A 23592-nucleotide genomic window follows, 5' to 3' on the forward strand; every position below is an offset into this window, starting at 1 on the left:
TAAAAAGTCTCGTAAAAAAGATCGTAAAAAAAAAAATATTTAGCATAGATTTTTATATAATCATATCGGCTGATTGGAAAAATCAAGCCAATTAATATTTAAGCTCAGTTGATGGGTTCATTATATAACTGATGGGTTGCTTATTGTCATTTAGCATATAAAATTATGGAAGGCTTTTCTGATCAGCCGATATGTTAATATTTAACAAAAGAAAATATAGAACAGAATTTACATAAATTTTAATTTATCGTTATTATATTTTAATTATATATTATATATTTTTTTTTATCTCTTTAATTGGTAATCAACAAATTAATATGCCAGGCGCAATTGTCTCTCTTGCATCATACCATCAAGAAAATCCTCCAACTTTTTGAAAAATTAATATCAGCGTAAAAGTACATCAAATCAGATTAGGAAACTTCCGAAAGTTACAGTACAATCAAAAAAAATAAATTCTAGAAGAAATTTATCATATAGTAGCTATCTCCCGAACGGTAATGTGATTAATACGCTAGTGGTTACTCCTAATATTAATGGACAGATTTTGCCGTCTCAAATAAGTCCCGCCAATCTTTTCAAATGTTTGCAATAGTGTGAACGCTTTTAACCCATCTTGTGACCGTTCCTGCCCTCTTACTGGAAATAATCTTTTCATTGTAGGTAATTCACCTCATGTGGTGAATGATATCTATCAAAGTCAAGAATCCTCCTCTACAATGCGTGATTATCATACTGTATTTCGCTCCAACAACAGATACAAAAATGAGTCTATGAGGTATCTGGGTTTTTGAATATATGGTTTCCACTCCTACAAACAGCTATCCCCCGAACAGCAGGTACCTAATGTGATTAGTACACCAGCTGCTACTTCTAATATTAATGAACAGACTTTGCCACCTCAAATAAATCATCTTGATATTCCGCAAATCTCTCTAAATGTATAATTCACCTCATGCTGTAAATGTTGAGGCTCCTGTATTCATTGAGTGTAAAATTCCACAAAATAATTGCAACAATTTTAACATCCTATGTGATTAATAGCGACAATCAAATGGAGTTTCTTCAGCTGGTACATAGTTGAGTTGTTTTTTTATACCTATATCCAGGATTAGTGGTAACGTGAATGATTTATATGAGTAATATAGTGAATTAATAACGACAAATTCACTTGAAATTAAATTATAGTTATTAAGAAAATGCTTAATTTTTTTTATTTTATTTTACAATGATGGTAGTTTAATTTAAGAGCGAATAATTTAATATATAAAATCATAAATATATGTAAACGTCTTACCGTCGTGAATCTATGTATTATTATTATATGTAATAACACCATTATTTCATAAAAATAAAGTCACTTTTTTATGCAATAAGAAATGTAAAAGGAATTTCTTTTTTTTTTTAAAAAAAAATAAAAAAAAATTGGACGGTAACGGTTAAAATTTTTTTTTATATATGTTACTAGCTGTAACCTGTTGCGTTGCAACAGATAGAATTAAAAGAGTTTAAATCAATATAACAATAAAATATTTAAATAAGATAAAAATTCATAAAAAAAATATGTATAAAAATAAATGAAAAATTTCAGAAAAAACCGGAATGAAAAATATTAAAAAATATTAAAATTTCGGTTAAAAGGATCCGGTTTACCGAAAAAAGAATAATATTAAAAAAAAAAGATCCAGTCTAAAAAAGACAAAAAAAAGATCCGATCTTCAAAAGTGACCAAAAAAAAGGTGGATGATGCGATCGACCGCAGCAGCGATTGAATGTTCATTCCAGAAATCAGCCCATACGCGCAGACGAATCACAATTCAGTAATATTTATGCAGATTAATCTAAACGTTACACATGAATTTTTTTAATTATATAGATTAGCCGTTATAATGCAAAGGTAAATAAGATAATAAATAACTTTATCAGGACACTTTATACTAATCAATTTTATTATTTTTTTTTTAAAAAAAAAAAAAAAAAAAAATATTAATTAGTGAATGTATGTCGGATAAACGCCAAATATTTATTTTCGGTTATAAAAGTCTTTGTTATAGGATGTGTCTTAATTTAGAAAATTGATTATAGGAGGTAAACAAATATTTCTTTAGAATAACATAATATTTGCGTATTTCTTTGACTCTTTCCATAAAAAATACTAAAATTTGATTAACGATAAAAAATATGTCGAAAGTTGATCATTGCTCAATTAATAAAAAATTTTTTTTATGCAGGAGGCGAATAGCCATGCATATTTATTCATGTGTTACAAAATAAAGAAGCTCAATTAACTCTTCACAATAAAAAAAAAATTTTTATGCAATAGGAAATATTAATTCGTAAAGCCAGGCATGTTTGCACATGTGTTTCAAAATAAAAAAAATAGTATATAATCGCAAATGGGACGAGGTAAAAAATAATTTTTTGGTAATAAATTTATATATTTATAAGCGATTACCAAATGGATGACATTTCAATAAAAATTAACGATGATGTTAACAAAATCGAAATCGATGTTGATAAAATCGATGTTGATAAAAATGATGATAAGATATTTACTTTAAATGATATCAATGATGAACCACATAATGGTAAACTTATTACTATGATAGAAATATCACCAAATGAAAAATACCTTATTACTTATAGTGAAGAAGATCGTTTAATTGTCGGTTGGAATGTTGAAAATATAGATAAGATTCAACTTAAATTTGATCAAACTGTTAAAATTAATAAAAATATCTATAGTTTGTGTGTTTCTGATGATAAGAAACTATGTAGAATTTATGATGATGATAATGGTAAGTAATATTCTGTAATTATAAACTTATGGTAATTGATATTTATTTTAATATATATTTTTTTTTTTGTAGACGATAAAATCGATATCATCGATATGAATAATAATGATAAAAAAATTGCATTAAGTTTTGATAGACGAATTTATCCAGTGTATTTCACCTTTAATTTAAAAGATGAATTTATTTTATATAGTTCAGTTCACTCTTATTTTGGAAGTCAGAAAATTATTTGGATTTATTCCACACAAACTAAAAATAACAAATGGGAATGTAAGAGATTTTACAGGATACCCGAAGATTATGAAGTAATTAGTATATCAAAATATGATAAAGTTTACCTGTATTCAAATGATTACATTTATGAATGGAATATTGATACTGAAAAAAGTGTAAAAATATTTGTTAATAATGAGGATAAGAATGAGGTAATAAATATTATAAAATTATTTTCAAACCAATTGATGTTAAATTATAATTAAATAAAATATTTTTTATTTTTTTTAGTTTGAAACAAAAAATATCAGAATATTCAGTAATGAAAAGTTTAATATTTTAAAATTCAATGATAAAATCATCGTTTATTCAATCGAATTGGGAATTCCTATTGCTACTTTGAATATAAATGATGGTAACCATTTTTAATAAAATTTATTTATACTTTAATTATTACTCATATTAAATCACTATTTTTTTTTTATTTAGATATTCAACTTTATAATTTTATGAATCATACTGGTTTATTTCTTTTACCTTCTTTATTCTATTATACACCAGATAAAAAAATCAAATATTGCTGGAATAGTAAATACAAAAATAGGTTTAATCAAACTTTATTTGACAAACCAACTGATGAACAAACTGATGAACAAACTGATGAACAAACAAAGTTTGTGTTTGGAATTCTAAATGAACGTGTTTGGAAATCTAAATTTTACGAAAATATGTCAAAAACTAAAGTTATTGAATGTGAAACTTACAATCACTTAAATGTTCATTCATTTAATCCATATATGGATACTATATCTACATTATTTCAAAACGCCACATGCGATAGTAAAGAAGAATTAACTGAATCAATTGGAAATTTAATTAAATGGGAAATATTTGCTGATGATGATAAAATTAGACTAGAAGTTTTCAAAAAAATTAATACTGAATGGGAATCAATTAGCACAAGAATTGAAAAACATCATTATCCTTTTAAAATTGACGACATAACCATTAATTTACATAAATTAATTGTGAGCTTATTATTTAATAATAATGATATTGTTATATTGACAACATTTGGTATTCTTATTTATACTTTTAGTGAAAATAACAAATCTATTTCTTTAAACTATTTTTATTTTATAAATTTCGATAATTATAGATATGAATATAACAATAACAAAAAATATATGGAAATACTTCAACATAACACAAGAATATTTTCAAAATCTACTTTACCATTACCAAATTATGATAGTTTTAGATTAAATGGATGGGTTTCAGATGCAAAAAATAATAAGTCAAGTCTTTTGAAATATGGAGTTGAATTATTAACATTTGCAATTAAAGAACATAAGTTAGAATTAATTGATGATATTTATAAAAAATGTATGACTTATTTTAAAGAGGATCCAATAAACAATAAGTCATTTTTAAGCATTATCACTTCTGCATTTCCATTACTAAATGAATATTATCCAGAATATATTCTAAAATATTCATTAGAAACGAATATGATAATAGATACTTCTTTTTATAGTATAGAGCATCAAAATAAAAATTTACATCTTCATTCTTTTTTTCAATCTCCTCAAATAGCTAATTTATCGAAATCTCTTTTATGGACAAAATACTATCATAAATTTTATAATGCAATTAATCATAGAAAGTTGTTGTTAATTAGTATACGGGTTATTCAAGCTTTAATAACACTTTCAACTTTACCCCTTTATTTGGCTACATTTTATGTTTTATCAAAATACAATTTTATTAATAATATTTACACTCCAGATGTATTTTCTTATGCTTATTTTCGTATTGTTGAAATTTTTAAATACTTTCAAAAAGATATAACAACAACACCAACAATTACTTTTATAATTCCTTATATTAATTTTGTTAATTATTCAAAAGATTATAATTGGTTTTTAGAATTAATTAGACCTCAACCTAGTCAATTTACTAAATCAATAAATAGAAATATCTATAAAACATGGAATGGGGAAGCATTAATTAAATTTAAATGGAATGCTTATGGAATATATTATTATGCAATTATTTGGATTTTATTTATGGTTTTACTTGGATGCTTCACTGCTGCTGCAACAATTCCTCAGCAATATATCAGTGAAGAAATTAGACAACAACTTTTTATTGCTTCGATTATACTTGGATTTATTCATCTGATTTTAGAAATTCGTCAATTTTTTTATAATGTTACTAAGTGGTTCAAGAATTTTTGGAATATTTTTGGTAAATATAAATGTTTAGTTTATATATTTATAATATTTTAAGAAAATGAAATTAATTAATTATATAATGTTTTAATATTTCAGATATAATTGCTTATGTACTTTCAATTTACACTTCTATTTATTGGCTTCAAACAAATGATAAGAACAATAATTATCTAATTCAATCGCTTTCTTTTTCATGCTTATTTTTGGATATAAAGTTTTTGTTATTTTTTAGAGCATTTGAATATTTTGGTGTATATTTTGCAATTATTATTAGTGTTGGAAAAAAGATTTTTTCTTTTTTAGTAGTCATATTCATTATTATCATAAGTTTTGCACACGCATTTTATATTTTATTATCTCCAAAATCTGAATTTTCATTTGAACAATATACAAATAATGATGATCCGAATAATCCTTGGAATTTAGCTTCTAGTTATAGTCAAGTAATTGATAATAATGGAAATACAAACTCCAATCCATTTATGATTCAAACACCTGATAAAAATACAAACATGTTTATAGATATTAAAACTTCTCTTTTTGCTATTTATTTATTTTTAGCAGGTACAGTATATTTAAATCTTTCATAAATATATTAACATTTTTCTAATATATTTAAGCAATTTTTCTTATTAATAGGTGATTCAAGTGCATTATCCAATTGGTCATATGCAGACAATCCATCAATTGCAATATTGATTATTTTATTTTCCCTCTTGGTTGTTGTATATCTTATGAACTTGTTAATTGGATTACTTAATAATGCAATTGAAGAGGATAATAATAGAGTCTCATATTTGATACAGAAGGCAGAAGTAAATAATATTAATATTAATCATTCTATTTTCTATAAATATACTAATATATTTCTCAATTTTTATTTTTTAAAGATTTTGGCTGAGATTGAGTTATTTTACCTATTACCAAATCAGAGATGTTGGCAAACATGGTTTCCTGAAGTAATGTATGTAATTTTGCTTTTTTTTAAAAAAAATATGATGTCATAATTTTATTAATTATTCAAATTTATTTTTTTAGACATTATTATACTGATGTTGATAAGACTCGAATAGAAATTGAAAGATTGATTAAAGAGGGTGAATGGGATAATAAGGAATTCATAAAGATGCAAGAAAAATTATTGGAACAACTTCAGATTAAATATAATCCTATTGGCAATGAGGTAATATTGGAGAAAGTAAAATCTAATGATGTGAAATTAGATAAGTTAGAAGAGAAATTAGATAAGTTAGAGAAATTAGAAGAGAAATTAGAGAAATTATTGGAAATACATGCAAAATAATTTAATATTACATTAGTTTTATAATTTGATCACTGAAATTATTGGAATTATGAATAATGTATTAAATAGATCTTAGTAAATTAAATAAAATTGAATGAAAGAGGAAAAAAAATAAAAAAAATTCATTTTAACGTGATTATATACTGTAGAAATTTTGTTATATCTGTACTATTCCTTCCTATCTTTATTCTTTATAACTTTTATTAAGCATTCTAGGGCTAAGATTTTCTTTTCAAAAATTTTTATTTGCATACTCAAGCCAAAAGTAACGTGAAATGAAATGTAGTTTCTATGTGATCAAATTATGTTGTCAGAAACTTTCATAACGTTAACAATATTGCTTTTTCAGAATTCATTAGAATTGAAGAACTAATAGATGTTTTATAAGCTTTATGTTGATTTCTTCATAGGTATCCCATTTTTCATAGCCATGCTATGATAATATAGGTCATAAATACATGCCATAAGTAATAAATAGTGAGATGGATTCGCCTTGATCAATGCGCTCTCAATGCTGTGATGATGGTAATGTGAGATCAATTTATAATTAGGTGTTTTTGGAAATAGATTTACTAATGACAAGCTTAATTTTGTGGATCTAATTAAAGAAATTTTTCCATCACAGCTTTATAAGTTTATTCTTGAAAAATTAGGTAATAATCAAAAAAATAGTGCAGTTGACGTGGGGATAAATTTACTGCAATATGTGTTTGAAGAAACAAAGATACAAATATGGGGGCCGCGTTGCGAGCTTCTAAATCGATTGGAGAAAGAATATGGAATTACTAAACAAGACAAGAAGAAACCAGATTCAATATTTTAGAAGAAAAATGAGAAGAAATTGCTAATCGCCCGATTTGTTTTAACAGAAGATATGAATTTTTAGAGGGTGTCAGAGAGTATATTTTATTTGGAAAAGAAATCCTGGGTTTTACAGTAGTTTTGAACTGGGTGGGTAAGATAATTAATTACTATTACAACCGTTCTTGTTGTTTCTACTGTTTTTAAACAGTGGAGTTTTGTTTGTTTTCTGTTATTATTTTACTTTAACTTTGGTTACCGTTGGTAAGGTTTTACGAGTTTAATTCTTTACTAAGGTTTTTTACAAGATTTGTTATCAGATAGTTTTTTTTACTATAGATCTTATATCTGTAAATTGGCACTCTGTACTGGTTTTTCTTTAATAAATAAATATGCGCTTTGCGCCTTTTGCCTACCAAATAAAAAAAATAATGTACTGCAGAATATTGGTTTGTACTATACCAAATTCTTTAACCTATTGTTATTTCTTTATTATAATTTAAGAGATTTTAATTCAAATAATATTTAATTAGTCCAAAAACTATTGACAATTTTTTTAAAAATTCATTAAATACGAGAATTTTACTAACATTAATTATATATTGTTGTCGATCATCCAGATTAAATTAGAAAAATCCCGTGACCGAAGAAACGTTACCATTACGCCACATTTCTGATTTTAGTTTTGTACTAGTCATGTGTCTCATTGTCAGTAAAAAAAACAATTTTTTTTAGTAATTTTCAAAAATCGGGTTATTTTTCGTTCAAAAATTTTAACCTTCAATGGAACTTCTTACAGAATATATCGTAGATTTTGACAATGGGAAGGAAATTATTGTAAAAAATTTTACAAATTGGACCAGTGGGAATAATATAATTGATAATTTCATTCAGGAAAAACAATTAAAACTTAACAACAACCCTAGAGATAGAATACTTAAGTGGATACCATATGATGAGTTTATTGACATTAAAGAGATAGGACAAAGTGGTTTGGCTACAACAGTATGGAAGGAAGGTCCTTTATTTTATAATGAAAATGAAGGATGGATAAGACTATCATATCAAAAAGTTATATTAAAGTTTTTGTATGACTCGGAAAATATTACTGATGAATTTATAAACAAGGTATTAAAATTTTTATTAAATTATATGATATTCTTTTTTGTTCTAACTTCAAAAAAAAAACTCTTCTATTCATTTTTTTTTCATATTAATAGGTTGAATCATATTTAGCAGATGAATATGATGTTTGCTACGGGATATCTCAAAATTCAGACACGAAAGATTATATTTTGATTTTTTCCAATGATTATCTTGTACATCGTTGCAAAAAATGTGGTATTAGGTATTATAACTGGTGTCAACCATGTCAAGTGAATCATTTTTATTAACAGGCTATTGTTACGGAATATCCAAAATCCCAGGTACAACAGATTATATTTTTGTTTTTTCCAATTATTATTTTGGAACACAATGTAAAAGATGTGGTAGTGAATATGAGAATTATAATTATCACTGTTCTGATTGGTGTAAACTATGTCGAATAAACCAACTAAAAAATGATTTTACAAACTGGACTAGTGGGAATAAAATAATTGATAATTTCATTCAAGAAATACAATTGAAGGATTGTAAAGTATTTGAATGGATACCATATGATGAGTTTTTTGATATTAATGAATTAGGAAAAATTGGCTTAACTACGGCAATATGGAAGAATGGACCATTAAGTTATGATGCTCAACATAATAAGAAATGGGATAGTACATACGATAAAGTTTCTTTAAGATACCTACATAACTCGCAAGATAGTATTAATGAATTTATAAATAAGGTATTAAAATTTTTATTAATTTGGTTTGAATATTTAATATATTATTGCCATTTTCAAAATTACTGACAAATTCCGATTTGCGAGGTTTGATATATGATTTTTCGTATAACAAAGTGAATCACATTTCTGCATGAATTTTTAATATTTTTGTGTCAAATTTTTTTTGTGAATCATCAAATTAAAGTCAAAATATGTATCAACGCAATATTTCAGTATATATTTCTTATAAAAATTTTGAACTTTTATTATGCGGATATCATTTATTACAGTTATTTATATATAAAAATAAAGTGAATCACATTTCTGCATGAATTTTTAATATTTTTGTGTCAAATTTTTTTTGTGAATCATTAAATTCAAGTCAAAATGTGTATCAACGCAATATTTCAGTATATATTTCTTATAAAAATTTTGAACTTTTATTATGCAGATATCATTTATTACAGTTATTTATATATAAAAATAAAGTGAATCACATTTCTACATCAATTTTTAATATATTTGTATTAAAAGTTTTTTGTAAATCATCAAATTCAAGACATTATGTATATCAAGGCAAAATTTCAATATATATTTCATTCAAAATTTGGACTTTTCTATGACACTATTTTTATATGTAAATAATTGCAATAAATAATATTAACATAGTAAAAGTCCAAAATTTTTATATGAAATATATGCTGAAATTTTGCACTGATACTCATTTTGTCTCGAATTTAATGATTCACAAAAAATATTTGACATGAAAATATTAAAAATTCATGCAGAAATGTGATTCACTTTATTTTTATATATAAATAACTGTAATAAATGATATCCGCATATTAAAAGTCCAAAATTTTTATAAGAAATGTATACTGAAATTTTGCGTTGATACACATTTTGACTTTAATTTGATGATTCACAAAAAAAAATTGACACAAAAATAATAAAAATTCATGCAGAAATGTGATTCACTTTATTTTTATATATAAATAACTATAATAAATGATATCTGCATAGTAAAAGTCCAAAATTTTTGCTGAAATTTTGCGTTGATACACATTTTATCTTGAATTTGATGATTCACAAAAAAAATTTGACATGAAAATATTAAAAATTCGCGTAAAAATGTGATTCACTTTTGTTATATGAAAAATCATATATCAAACCTCGCAAATCGGAATTTGTCAGTAATTTTGAAAACGGCAATAATATTCAATTTTCTTCATATTTTGACAGGTCAAATCACATTTAACCGATTCTTGCTACGGAATATCTCAAAATCCAGATACAAAAGATTACATTTTGGTTTATCCTCAAAATTATATTTATAAATATTGCAAAGAATGCGGTAATAAATATGAGGATTTTCATCGGTGCAAACCATGTATTATAAATTATTTAAAAAATAATTTTATAAACTGGACTAGTGGAAATAAAAAAATTGATAATTTTATTCAAGAAACACAATTAAAATCTAATATAATGATACATTATTTACATTATTTGAATGGATACCATATGTTGGGTTTACTGACATTAATGAAATAAGAAAAGGTAAATTTTCTATGGCAATATGGAAGGATGGTCCATTAAGTTGTCCCGGGAAATGGGAAAGGGAGGCACCTGAAAAAGTTTATTTGAAATATTTGCATAACTCACAAGATATCACTGAAACATTAAGTGAGGTATAAATTTTTCTATAAATCTAATTTATTTAATTTTATTTATTAATAATATAATAATTATATTTTTATAGATTAAATGTTCAATGGGACATAGTTATGGGATATCTCAAGATCCGAGTACAAAAGATTTTATTTTAGTTCTTCAACACATGTATTATTGTAAAAAATGTGGTGAAAAATACAAAAATGAATTTGAAATAAATAATAAAAGCTGTATGTCATGTCAAATAAGTCATGAAAATGAAAAAATCAGTGATTTGATTCAAGAAATGAAATTAAGTCAAGCTGATATTATATTTGAATGGATACCATATGATCAGTTTAATAATGTTGAAGAAATAGGTAAAGGTGGGTTTTCCACAGTATATTCAGCAATATGGAAAGATGGTTTAATAAAATATGATGAAGATATTCTTGGATACAAAGGTTGGAATAGAAAACCAAATACAATAGTTGCTTTAAAATGTTTGCATGATACACAAAATTCCCATGATGATTTTATAAATGAGGTATGAACTTAAATATTTTTAGTAGCAATTACACATATATATTAATAAAATAGATTATTATCTTATAGGTTAAAGCATATCAAAATCGAAAATTAGACAATATTCTTAAAATGTATGGAGTATCACAAAATCCAAATACAAAAGATTATATCATAGTGCTTGAATATGCAGAAGGTGGAGATTTTAAGGGTTACTTGGATAAAAATTATGAAAAATTTGATTTGGTTAATCAAATAAAAATATTAGCTATTATTATTGGAGGGCTTAACGAAATTCATCAGAAATGGATGGTTCATCGTGATCTTCATATAGGAAATATATTACTTACAAAAATACAAGACCAAGATTTTTTATTTAATAGTTATAATTGTTATAATTATAATGCATGTATTTCTGATATGGGATTATGTAAAAAACTTGGAGAAACTGATGAGACAAATATTTACGGAGTTATGCCTCATGTTGCTCCCGAAGTATTAAGAGGAAAGCCTTATACTCGAGCAGCTGATATATATAGCTTTGGTATGATTATGTATTTTGTAGCAACTGGAAAGCAACCCTTTGCTGATTGTGCTCATGATGAGATACTAGCAATTAGTATATATAAAGGGGATAGACCTGAAATAAATGAGAAAATTGTACCAAAATTTTATATTGATTTAATGAAAAGATGTTGGGACATGAATCCAGACAATAGACCAACTTCTGTTGAAGTAAAAGAATTGATTGATTTATTTTACGTATCAATAAACCAATTTGGATATGGTTTTAAAGTAGAAGAACAACACCTTGAAATTAGAAAGCAATTTAAAGAATCAGTAGAATATAGAGAAGCAAATCCTTTACCAAGTAAAAGTAATCAAATACATACACAAGCTATTTTTACCTCTCGATTACTTAACCCTTTTACAAAAAATCTTCCAAAATACGATGATAATATTAATAATAATTCAGTAGAAATTACTGATTTTATGAAGTAAGTTGCATTTTTTATTTTGTTTTGATGCTTTTTTTTTTTATTTATCTTATCTCTCATTCTTATTTAATATTATAGCTTATAATCATTTTCCTGGAAATAGTTATTTAAAACTTTAAGTTAAAATGACAATTATCATAAAATTTTTCTTTAGAGATAATAGGAATTTTTTTAGCTATGATTTATAAATTTCCCGTCATAAGAGAATACCTTCTAGATTTAACGAAAGAAGTAGTAGTGAAGATTTATTATATTTTGATTTTTCATATTTTAACAATATTTTATTTATTTATTATACAATAAAAGAAATTTATTAATAATAATTTTATTTAACAATATTTAACACCGATTATGAATAATATGTAAAATTTTCCTTAAATAATAAAGATCGGTTAGTGAACAAAAAATTATTTTTTACGAACACGCTTTTCTTTATTGGGAGTTACGTACTATACTTTTTATGTGTTTCTTTTTTTTGTTATTTTATGTAAGATAAATCCTGTATCTCCCTCGCTCTAATCTACCAAATTCACTATGTTTTCGTTTAATGTTGTTGCACTGTTTGCGTCCACCGAAAGTAAAATTATAATCGGCAGATCTTACGTATACTATTCAAATAATAAAATTATAATAAAATTCGCAAAACGGCTAAAACTATCAAATTTGTTAAATTTTGTGATTTTTTGCAAAATTAAAGCGATGGTAAACATAACAAGAAAGCTTTCGTACGATATTATTCATGTTTAACAAGTTTTATGCCGATTTATTAATTGCAATTCCATTAAATAGAAGGTTTGCTGCGATGAATTTGTATGACAATGTTTGAATTTGATATTATTTGTGGCCGGACAATTATAATATCTACTATGTTGAAAATTTACTGAAAATTTACCTTTACTCATCTTAAACTTAATTTAAAAACTATTGGCATAAAACTTTGTGAAAATGTTTTCTTCTCCATTATCTATAATTTTGTAATTTTAAAAGTAATATTTATTATATTTTATTTTTTATATTTATATGTAAACTGATAAACGGATAGTGAAAAAGCAAATAGGATTTCCTAAAATTTTGCCATGTTACACAGATTTATTTACAGTTTTGATCGGATAAATTTATAAGATTTGAATGTTAACTTTAAAAACTGCATTTTTATTTCTATGGTAGTTTGTTTATAATATTACATTAACAAAATATTATGTGTGTGTATATGTATATGTTAAATGATGGGTAAAGATTAAAATATCATTAAATAATAGTCGGATGTGACTTCAATTATAATTATCCGGGGTCCCGTTCCGGATATGGCCTTTTATTACAGATCATGTATAAATATATCTTGGGTCCTTTTCGAACTCTGAAGTATAATTTTTCGTTAGAGTTTTAATTTTTAAAATTATTAAGAAATTTATCCTTAATTATTTGAATAATATATCTGCATCATAAATGTTTGGTTGGAAAGTAATAGAAAAACATTTCAAAATGCCTAATAATATATAAACATCCAGTTAAAATATTAAATATGTTACTGAATAAGCATTCTATACGGATATTGTAAAATAAAAATCATCTTATTCTAAATTGTTTCAATCTTGAGAACAGTGACATATTCGCCAATATCGTTTTATTATAGACGCTTTGGTCCCACACCAGAAGGTATACGTTCAAACCGAATCATTTATTTATAAAAGATAATGCGTCATCAAGATTTTTAAATACTCACCAAATAAAATATTAGCTAATACAGTATATGCCATCCGCCTTATTTTATTTCAAAACTGCAGTCAATAAATGGTATATCTCCTTTTCTACTTAACTTATTACTTTTTACATTTCTATGAATTATATATTCCTTAAAATCCCAAGAGTTAAATGTGTTATTGGATATTTCAGAATTTGAATTTGAATGAATTATAGAAATATTCACTTAACAAAGTAAATCTTGATCCTTCTCATCGTAGAACGTTCTAAAGATTTGTATTAAACGCTGCAAAAAACTTGGTCACGAAATCTATTATATTTTCTTAAAATAAGTTATATTAGTTCATGAAAAATCTTGTGACACGAAAGATTTGCCAAGTGCAAATTTGAGAACATTTTTACAATTTAAAATACAACATTATATACATAAAATTATATATTTTGAATACATACTGTATCATATGTATAGTACAGACCCATTTAAGGGATCATAATTCACCCTATATTCATGTGTTGTGTACAGTATCGTACAAAATTGTCTGTATAATGTAAATACAGAAAACATTAACTGAATTTATCAATAAATTAACATATTACTTTTTGAGAATTCTAATTTTAAATTTTATTATTCTATATTTCATTGATATCATAAAATCATGAAATTTAAAGTATAAAATTTATATAATTATAGTATTAAATATTAATGCTTATCCCATGTAAAATACTTAATAAAACTTGATATATTATTACCATTGTTTATTAATTAGCAATGGCGCAGCACTTACCTGGTCTGTCTCGTGACATTATGCGTCTCTGATTGGAGACTCAAAAAGGAAATATTGGCTAAACTTTATATTGCATATTTTGTAACACAATTCGATATACGGAGATAAATTCCTTTTAAATGTTTACTATTGTTTTTTTTAAGCCAAAAAATGACGTATGCATAAACTTTAATGTAAAAAATAGGCAACTTTTCAAAGAGAATAATAAATAGTTTCTACTCGTTCAAATGTTTTTAAATGATTATTATATAAGGAAGAAAAAAAAGACACATTTTAATTGACTTATATAATCAATATTCTCATTAGAAGCTCTAAAAGGAGTTATTTGGTTCTCGGAGATTATAGGAATCTTAAAAAAAAATTTATTAGAAAAAAAAAAAATTTTTTTTTACGTTTATTGTGGGTTAATTTTTGTCAACTCATTTACCTCGATTAATTGAACTCACGGTTTCAGATGATCTTTTTTGTAATTGATAATAATGATAATCAAAAAATTCTTTGTCTAACTAATTTACAAAAATGGTATATCACGAACAATATTCAACGATATTCAAGTTAAAGGTAATAAAGAACATTACAATTATTAAGTCTTAAAATTCTTGATATATAAAGGACAGATTTAAAAAATTAAATTAAAATTATTTCTTTTATTTCTTTTATTTCTTTTATTTCAACATGTTAAAATATTTTTTATTCATTTTTTTTAATTTAAATTTATTAAAAACGAACTAAACTACATTTAGTTTTTTTTTTATGTTGAATGGTTAGCCAATCAGCATTACCTAAGCGAAAAATTTTTTTATTAAAATAGACTTTTATATTTATTGTAACTAAAAGTTACGTAGTACAAAAACAACCTAACCTATTCTAAAAAATATTCTAGCTATTCAAAACCTATTCTGAAAAGTCGAAAAAAAATCTATTTATTAAAAAAGTCATCTAGATAATCAAAAAAAAACATTAAGTGTAACTAAAATGTAAAACTAAAATGTAAAACTGATTTTTATCGGGTCAAAAGTTTATCAATTATAATCGAAACTAGTATTAATAAGAAAAATTTGATACGTAACATATACGCAAAATTTGATACACAAAATTTGATACGTAAAATTTGATACACGTAATAAAGTAACATGATAAACCCTAAATTCCATGGAATAATATCGGATATATGCCAAATTTCAAATGCCAGATGCCAATGTTTACCATAAAGTATACATGTCAAGATAACAACGTTATACTGACTAAAGTTCCACGTACTTTTGTGAAAATAACTTCTTTTCATTCATCCTTTAAAAAAAAACGTTCTTTAAAGAAAACCAATTTTCAATATAAAATTTCAGAGGTAAAATTAAAACTCCGGATTATCCTTTCAATAAAAGTTTGTATCACCATTAAAGAAAATATTTACGAAAGAATTATTGTTATTCGTTATTTGGGGTGCCATTTGTGTAATTCTGTCGATGGTATCAGAATTGTTTATAAACGAAAGAAGATTTTGATTTATATTATTTATGGTATTTGCATTATTTGCAAGATTTTCGAATAGATTTCTTTGAAAAGAATTTGAATGCGTGTTCCATACGTAATTTGTCGCTACATTAATTAGATATTGATCGTAAAATTGTAATCTATGAACCTCGTTCTCAACATTTTGTTTAATTAAATCTTTTCCCGTTATCCTTACATTTCTTGTTTGTGTTGAAAGTAATTGCGCGTCGCCATCATAAGGAAGTAAATAAATATTAGCGAAGTTTACGAGATCTAAAAATCTATCTAATATTGATTTAATGGACATATTTTTGACGAAGTTTGTTAATGAAAACATTTTAAGAAATCTTTTCTAATTTAGTATTTATATTGTTTTTTGCTTTATAATAACAATATAAATAAATATTAGAATTATAACATGGGCGTTGTACCCGAGATATAAACAATGAAACAATGAGGTTATGATAAACTATTTTTTTTCAATGATAAAACGAACAAATTAATCATTCATTATATCATTATTTACGCGTGATCAGTATTAAAAACTAATAAAATTTTTATCACGAAAACTTTAAATTTGCTATGGGGCTTAGACCAACAAACGTTAAATTGTGTACAATATGATATTTGATGTACATTGATCTTACATTACAGTATTAAAATACATTTATACGGGGTAAAAGTTTACTAAAAATAAATAATTATAAGATAATTTATCCCTAAACTATTAGTTATTATTAGAACACGCACGAAAAAATTAAATTTAAAAGTATGTATGCAAGTATTTTTGTCTTTTATTTTAACCTTAAAGAAGTAATTGGACAATGAGACTTTATCAAAAAACATCGAGAATATTCCAAAATAACTGCATTACAATAATCGTTTACTTATATTAATATAGTAGAAAGGAAAAAACATTAAAATCAAAACATTTGTATCAAAACATTACATAATGTTGATAAAGATCTGCAATATTTCTTGCAAATTAAAAAATATTCATATGTTACTAACATCGGTTAACATCGGGAGTTAAATAACGAAAATCTTCAAATGTTGGAAATCTCCTACTTTTTTGAGGGGGTGTTAGGTTTATTCATTTTTTTTAACACTAAAAATAGTTTTAATTTGTGAATCAGGTCACAAAAATGAACCATTCATAATCATTTCATCATAATCGATCTAACTAAAATTTATTAGATCCAATTAAATACTAAATTATCGTTTCGGCCAAAATTATTGTATTCCGGGTAATAGTCGGTAACTTAGCAGAAATGATCGGCACCTACTATTAATATAGAGAATACTAGTCGTCACGACGTCACGACCGTCACGTTATTATTTAAAAAAAAAAGAAATGTTGATATCAAGGTATTAATTCGTTAGATTTATTAGCTTTCAATAGACTATAAAGATGAATTGAAGTCTTTGAATGAACATTTTTTTGTAAAGAATGTTAATGATCGATCTGTGTATTACACATAACATTACACACAATTCTATTTAAAGTTAAATAAAAGGCACAAGTTTTTCATTTATTTTTTTTCTAATGGATTACCATATATATCTATCAATCAGTCAAATTTGAAGTTATTTCTTAATCCGGAAAATATACTATTTTATTTTGGCTGATATTCTATAAAAAATTTTTTTTTCCAAATAAATACATTTTTATTCCTATCAAGGATGTTTGTACATCTTTACTTCCTAAAACTATATGTACTATAAATGTGATCTCTAGTTATGTATAATATTCTTTGCCATCTCACAATATATCAACCCTAGTAACTCTGAACATAATTATTTGAAATAAATAATCTCTACATTATCGATAATATATATCATAGCTTAAAATGAAATTCAATATTTTATTAGGGTTAAATAATTTCACATATAATCTTGTAAAATTGATTGTTGTATTGTCGTTGATAATAAAAAATATGCTCATATTCATTACTAGTTTGAACATTATATTCTTTGTTATTTAAAACTTATTTAGTAAGTCAATGGATTGTAACCTGCTGCGGTGCGAAGTTACATTATCCGTATCTGATGAATCTAATGAATTCTTATTTGCAATTATAATAAAAGAAATGTAAATATGTATTTCGCTATATGCTGTAAGTTTATGATAAGTAATACTTTTAATTATGGTATTTTTAGATTTTTTTAAAAGGTAAAAAAAAAAGCAAGCCGCATACTCGTTATATAGATTTCTGAACAAAATACATTTAGTAAGAAACTATTTATTGAATGTGACATCGAAATATATGCAAAAGGTCAGAAACTGCCAAAAAAATTACTATTAGCTATATTCACTTTTACAGCAGGGCCGGAATTATGATAATTTCGGTCAGTATCCAAATAAGGTAATAGCTTTCTACCAACAATTATCTATTAAAAGGAAAGATTTTCATGATTTTTCTTGGCCGAACTTAACCTTTTTGCGTATATTTTATATATTTTAGGTACCCGTTATTCTGATATTTGCCGATAACTAAAAAGTCATCTGACTTATACAGAAATATTAAATTTTACACTAATAATAGATGTGGCAGTGCTCCTTAAATAAATGAACAAAGGAACTCTGGGACTCTGGACGATTAACTGGTTAAAATTAAATTCGTATAACATAGTTAGTTGGTTGGTACGACAACGTGGATTAATTATGTGATCAAGGGAATTGAAAAATTTTCGGTAACGTGACTTGAAAAATTTTATTGGTGAGATTACAACATTTTCATAAAAAAAATTTTCAAGAAAAAAAAAAATAGGTATTATTAGACTATCGGTCTTTTTAAGGACTGCAGAAATATTGTGACAAAAAAAATCATTTAAAATAAACAAAACAATACATTATTAATTTAGTGAGTTTCTGCCATTTATTTCTAGAAATTAAATAAAGGAATTAAATGAACACTAATTGGGATGCTTTTAATATATGAATTTTTTCTTATAAACCACCTGGATGTATGATCATCACAACAATGTTGTCAGACAGATTCCTTTTTCTTGATATAACCTTTTCCTGACAACAATTTCTGACAAGACGAATTCCCGAGTGGACATTTCCTGAAAGCATTTTTTTCCCGACATGTACTGTATTATCCCGTGTAGTGCCATAATTTTACTAAAATATATAAAGTAATAGATAGGCCGGTAAATTAAGTAACATTAATATTTAACTCACCTCGTAAAATATGGCGCAGTATTGAAATAATTAATGATCACATGATGTGGATCATTTTATTACGAAACGAATCTAAAAATCATAGACTGCATGGTGATAAATAGGGATGTTAAACGGTCTGTCTAGTTCGTTTTAAGTTCCAAACTAGTAGTTTCAGTGGTCAAACTAGTTTTAACTAGTTTTAACCAGGTTTAACTGAAAGCATAATAGCAGTTTATCTTATAGTTAAACTAGGTTTAACTGAAATAATGAAATTACAGTAGTTTATCATTTTCCTAATCATGATCTGTGTAAATTACAATATGTATGTAACAATTTTAAAGTGATAAATTATAATATTTATAATGTTTTAATAAAGAAATATTCAAGTATTAAACAATTATTCAATATAAATTATTATCCTCATCATCTTTCATAAAGTCTTCTTCAACTAATCTGGTTGCAAACCGGTTTCAAGGCAAAGAAATTCATGAACTTTTTCTGGATTCAGGCAGTTTCTTATTGGATTGACTGTAAATTTTGCCACACTGAACATTTGTTCACTTGGTATTCTTGTTGCTTGAACTACCAGATAATTGTGTACCATATTTGTAAGTGGAAGGGACTTTTGATTTTGCCTTAGTTTTCAAACTAGTAAAATGACTAGTTTTAACTAGTTTTAGCTTAAACTCAGTTTTAACCAGTTCGGATCAAACTACTATCTCCAAAAAGATTTCCTTCTTTCATTTTTTTCTTCTTTTTTTTTAATTTAGTTAAACTGTTTCATTCAAAAATAATTTCTTATATCAGTTTTGCATAATATTATGAAAGGATGATATTTTTGTTTGAGATTTCTCTAATAATAATATTTTATATAGCTATTGCTATAGCTATAGACATCAATAGCAAAAAATATTGCTTTTTGCCAAATTGCTTCTTTTGACATCATTAGAATAAAATTACAAACTAAGCATTTCTGTGCCACTTTCATTGCATGTTTATTTTAGTCATCAAATAATAGGATTTTTCATCAAAAATAATTTTGATGATTAAAGAAATAAGGCTTTGAATATTTTTTCTTTTTAAAAAAAACTCAAAAAAAATTGTCAATTTTTTTTAATGTAAAAAAATTTGCTTCAATATCAAATAAAAAAATTATTGCATCATAATAGATTTAGGTTTGAAAAAAGAATCATTTTTCTTTCTTTTGATACACATCAACTATTAACTGACATAAATTAACACCTGAAGCACAACATACAGTATCTACAAAACTGGCTATATATATTATAAAAAAGGAATCTTTAAGTAAATACAACTAATCCCATATCCTTTTAGTATTTTTAGTTGGAATGGAGGAATATATTTTCTTTCACAGCTTTTTCTGTTCAGCCAAGTACTTCTTTTGGTCTGTAAATAATACAAAAAATAATGTAGGCTAATTACTAATAATTTGGATGCTGTAAGTCTTATCCTTTTAGCATTTTTAATACTATAATTTTAATAAAAATTACAGATAGACATCATTAGCACCCTTTTTTCATCCAACTGTATAACTTTAAATGGAAAACCTAAAACTTCTATATTCAATATTCTATTCACTGCTGATAAACATAAAACAAGTAAATCTGTCTTTTATTTCCTAATTCATTCATACTTAATGTCTAAAAACATGTTTCAAAATGCATGGAATATAGGAGATTTCATTTGACAATAAATATTCACTTGGGTATATCATGATCTAGGTCTCTTGGTAAACTGTATTTGAAAGTTGAAATGGAGTATATACCATACAAAGAAGTTGAATCTTGCCTCTTCCATTTGATTATTCCCTTTAGAAATTATTTCATCAAAAAAATTTGATTTTATTTTTGCATAGCTTATTTCAAATCTTGATTTAAACTTTTAACAAGAAATTTCTGCAAAACTAATTGACCTTTCATTAAAAACAACTTTTATTCTCCCTACTTAACTGTTTTTTTGACATGTTTATTGTTGTTAAATTATTGGTCATGGTATCAAATAATAAATACTTACATTTCATGAGCTAAAACTCATCTGAGAGTTCCTGATGAAACCTCTTATCATGTAAAGTTGGGTACATGTGGTAAATTATTCTGGGTTTCTGTTTAGTAACCTTTCTAAGTTCTCATACCCTGACTTTAATGAATTCCATTTGATGCTTTCATGTAAAATGATAAAATATTCTTGAAATATTAAATGATGTTGGAATGTATTTTACATGATTTCATACCAAAGTATTATTTTCTTTATTATTTAATACTAGGACTTGTTGAGCTGAACTTGGTGTATTCTCATATCACCTTTGTCCATACAGATATACTATCACAGTTCATTTTTCCACATAATTGTTTTTGATCTTCATTCTTATTTCTTAGTAATACTAGAATCAAGAATATTTATGTCAATACTTTTAATGAAATGTAAGAGAGATATTCTTTTAATGCCACCTGTTTACTTATGAGGCATAGGAAATAATACATCTGGTAAAAGATTTTTAACAACTTCTTTATGCTATAATTGTGTAAAACTGAATAAGTATCAAATTACTTTCTCTTGTGTTCTTCTGTGTAGTTTTGGTCCAATGAATGATCCTCTTCCTCTAAACTTTAGTATAACATTTTTTTTTCTACTAATATCACAAATTAAATTACAAATGGTAAAAGATTCACCTCTTTTTAGGGCATTCCATTTATTGTGACATTGGTTTTGGGTTATAGCAAAATTATAATTATTATTGATTCTAGAAATAATTCTCATCTAAATGATCAAATGTTCCTAAATTGATCAATTTTTTTCCTGCAAGAAAGTTATAAATCAATTTTAATGCAATTATTCTTTAAGTTTTAACTGGGTTCATCTTTTTTGTTATCATTAAATGAACTTCCATGGTCATTCTTTTCAGTCATATTTTCTATCATATATTATCTTACTACTTATATTGACATGACACCATTTCTGTATTCAGCCAAAAGTATATTCATTATTTCCAAAGTCTCTCTGTCACTAAACATTACTTTTCATATATATTATTATACATTTACTTAATTTTATTTATCCCAGTAGTAATTGGGCATCTTGATTATGAACTCCATGTTTTTAATAAATAAAATTTAATATGTAACACATTTGATGCTCACTGTAGTTGTATGAGGTTTAGAATTGTTAGAGGGTTTTCATATTGCATTCTTTAATTATACTTTTAAAAGTAAAAGAAGAACTTATTTCAAAACATTGTATCAATTATAAAGCACCCTTCCTAACTTCTTTTGTGCTATTTAAACTTGATGATGTAGTCTTGAAGAAGTTCATGTAGTTCATCCTTAATTTCCTTCAATTCTCTATAAACTTCGCACATTCAGCCTTTGTTTATTTTTCATTCATTACTAATTTTGTTTTACTCTTCTTATTTTTAGGTTTCTTATTTTTAAGTTTCAGCACTTTTTCTAGGTTTTAGTGATTCTAATCTTTGTGAAAATGGAGGCTTGTATTTAGGCTATTCTTTTTTTTTTTTGATTTCTTTGCTATTTTCTTTATTGACCTTCATCTTTTCTTTTTTTTACTTCTTTTTTAGATTTCAGCAGTCCTTTTGTTGTTTTTTTTGTTATTGTTCATTGAATTTGTTAAATTTTCATTTGTTCTTTTTCTTTAAGTTCTATAGTACTCTTTCAAAGTGTGGGTTGGTTTTTTCATTATTTTTTTTCTTTGTTTACTAACTTCATTTTTTTTATTAGGTTCCAATTTGAATCATTAATTAATTTATTTTGTTATTGTTGTGTTTTTTGGTAACTTGAGTTTTCCATTTCATTTTTATTTTAGTATCATTTATCCTTTAGACTTTTACTTTGGTGATTTTTATTTTTTGATCCTCCTAACAAAAAATGTAAATTTTAAATTTTTTTGCTAGTTGTTCATTGACCAAATAAATAAAATCATAAAATTTGTTAAAATATTCTGTAAAATTATATATATATATATATATCATAATGATATAAGATCATGATTACATCATTATGATATAAATATATAACTATGATCTTATTATATCAAAGTGATGTAAGTGATTAACTGATTATGAATAAAA

At 24.9% G+C, this 23592-nt stretch overlaps 6 protein-coding genes across 6 annotated transcripts; 5 read left to right on the top strand and 1 right to left on the bottom strand.

Annotated features, from left to right (window-relative positions):
• Nucleotides 1-2458: 2458 nt before the first annotated feature.
• Nucleotides 2459-5350, top strand: OCT59_002666 (uncharacterized protein; the record flags this gene model as incomplete). Its single annotated transcript, XM_066145072.1, has 6 exons — nucleotides 2459-2798; nucleotides 2871-3223; nucleotides 3303-3426; nucleotides 3501-4801; nucleotides 5202-5261; nucleotides 5345-5350. 6 exons carry the CDS (start codon nucleotides 2459-2461, stop codon nucleotides 5348-5350), a joined length of 2184 nt encoding a protein of 727 aa, XP_065995826.1.
• Nucleotides 5351-5760: 410 nt separating this feature from the next.
• OCT59_002667 (uncharacterized protein) lies at nucleotides 5761-6551 on the top strand (the record flags this gene model as incomplete). Its single annotated transcript, XM_066145073.1, has 4 exons — nucleotides 5761-5812; nucleotides 5888-6063; nucleotides 6139-6212; nucleotides 6287-6551. The coding sequence occupies 4 exons, from the start codon at nucleotides 5761-5763 to the stop codon at nucleotides 6549-6551; spliced, it is 567 nt and encodes a 188-aa protein (XP_065995827.1).
• A 522-nt stretch (nucleotides 6552-7073) lies between these two features.
• On the top strand, nucleotides 7074-7374 carry OCT59_002668 (uncharacterized protein; the record flags this gene model as incomplete). The annotated part of the gene is made up of 2 exons (XM_066145075.1): nucleotides 7074-7076; nucleotides 7177-7374. 2 exons carry the CDS (start codon nucleotides 7074-7076, stop codon nucleotides 7372-7374), a joined length of 201 nt encoding a protein of 66 aa, XP_065995828.1.
• Nucleotides 7375-8114: 740 nt separating this feature from the next.
• Nucleotides 8115-9255, top strand: OCT59_002669 (uncharacterized protein; the record flags this gene model as incomplete). The annotated part of the gene is made up of 3 exons (XM_066145076.1): nucleotides 8115-8480; nucleotides 8573-8700; nucleotides 8838-9255. The coding sequence occupies exons 1-3, from the start codon at nucleotides 8136-8138 to the stop codon at nucleotides 9253-9255; spliced, it is 891 nt and encodes a 296-aa protein (XP_065995829.1). The 5' UTR covers nucleotides 8115-8135.
• Nucleotides 9256-10739: 1484 nt separating this feature from the next.
• Nucleotides 10740-12429, top strand: OCT59_002670 (uncharacterized protein; the record flags this gene model as incomplete). The annotated part of the gene is made up of 4 exons (XM_025308710.2): nucleotides 10740-10859; nucleotides 10931-11368; nucleotides 11437-12344; nucleotides 12423-12429. The coding sequence occupies 4 exons, from the start codon at nucleotides 10740-10742 to the stop codon at nucleotides 12427-12429; spliced, it is 1473 nt and encodes a 490-aa protein (XP_025172024.2).
• A 3773-nt stretch (nucleotides 12430-16202) lies between these two features.
• OCT59_002671 (uncharacterized protein) lies at nucleotides 16203-16628 on the bottom strand (the record flags this gene model as incomplete). The annotated part of the gene is made up of 1 exon (XM_025327295.1): nucleotides 16203-16628. The coding sequence occupies one exon, from the start codon at nucleotides 16626-16628 to the stop codon at nucleotides 16203-16205; it is 426 nt and encodes a 141-aa protein (XP_025172025.1).
• Between the last annotated feature and the right edge of the window lie 6964 nt (nucleotides 16629-23592).

The sequence above is a fragment of the Rhizophagus irregularis genome, chromosome 11 (assembly GCF_026210795.1).
Source record: "Rhizophagus irregularis chromosome 11, complete sequence".
Lineage (NCBI taxonomy): Eukaryota > Fungi > Glomeromycota > Glomeromycetes > Glomerales > Glomeraceae > Rhizophagus > Rhizophagus irregularis.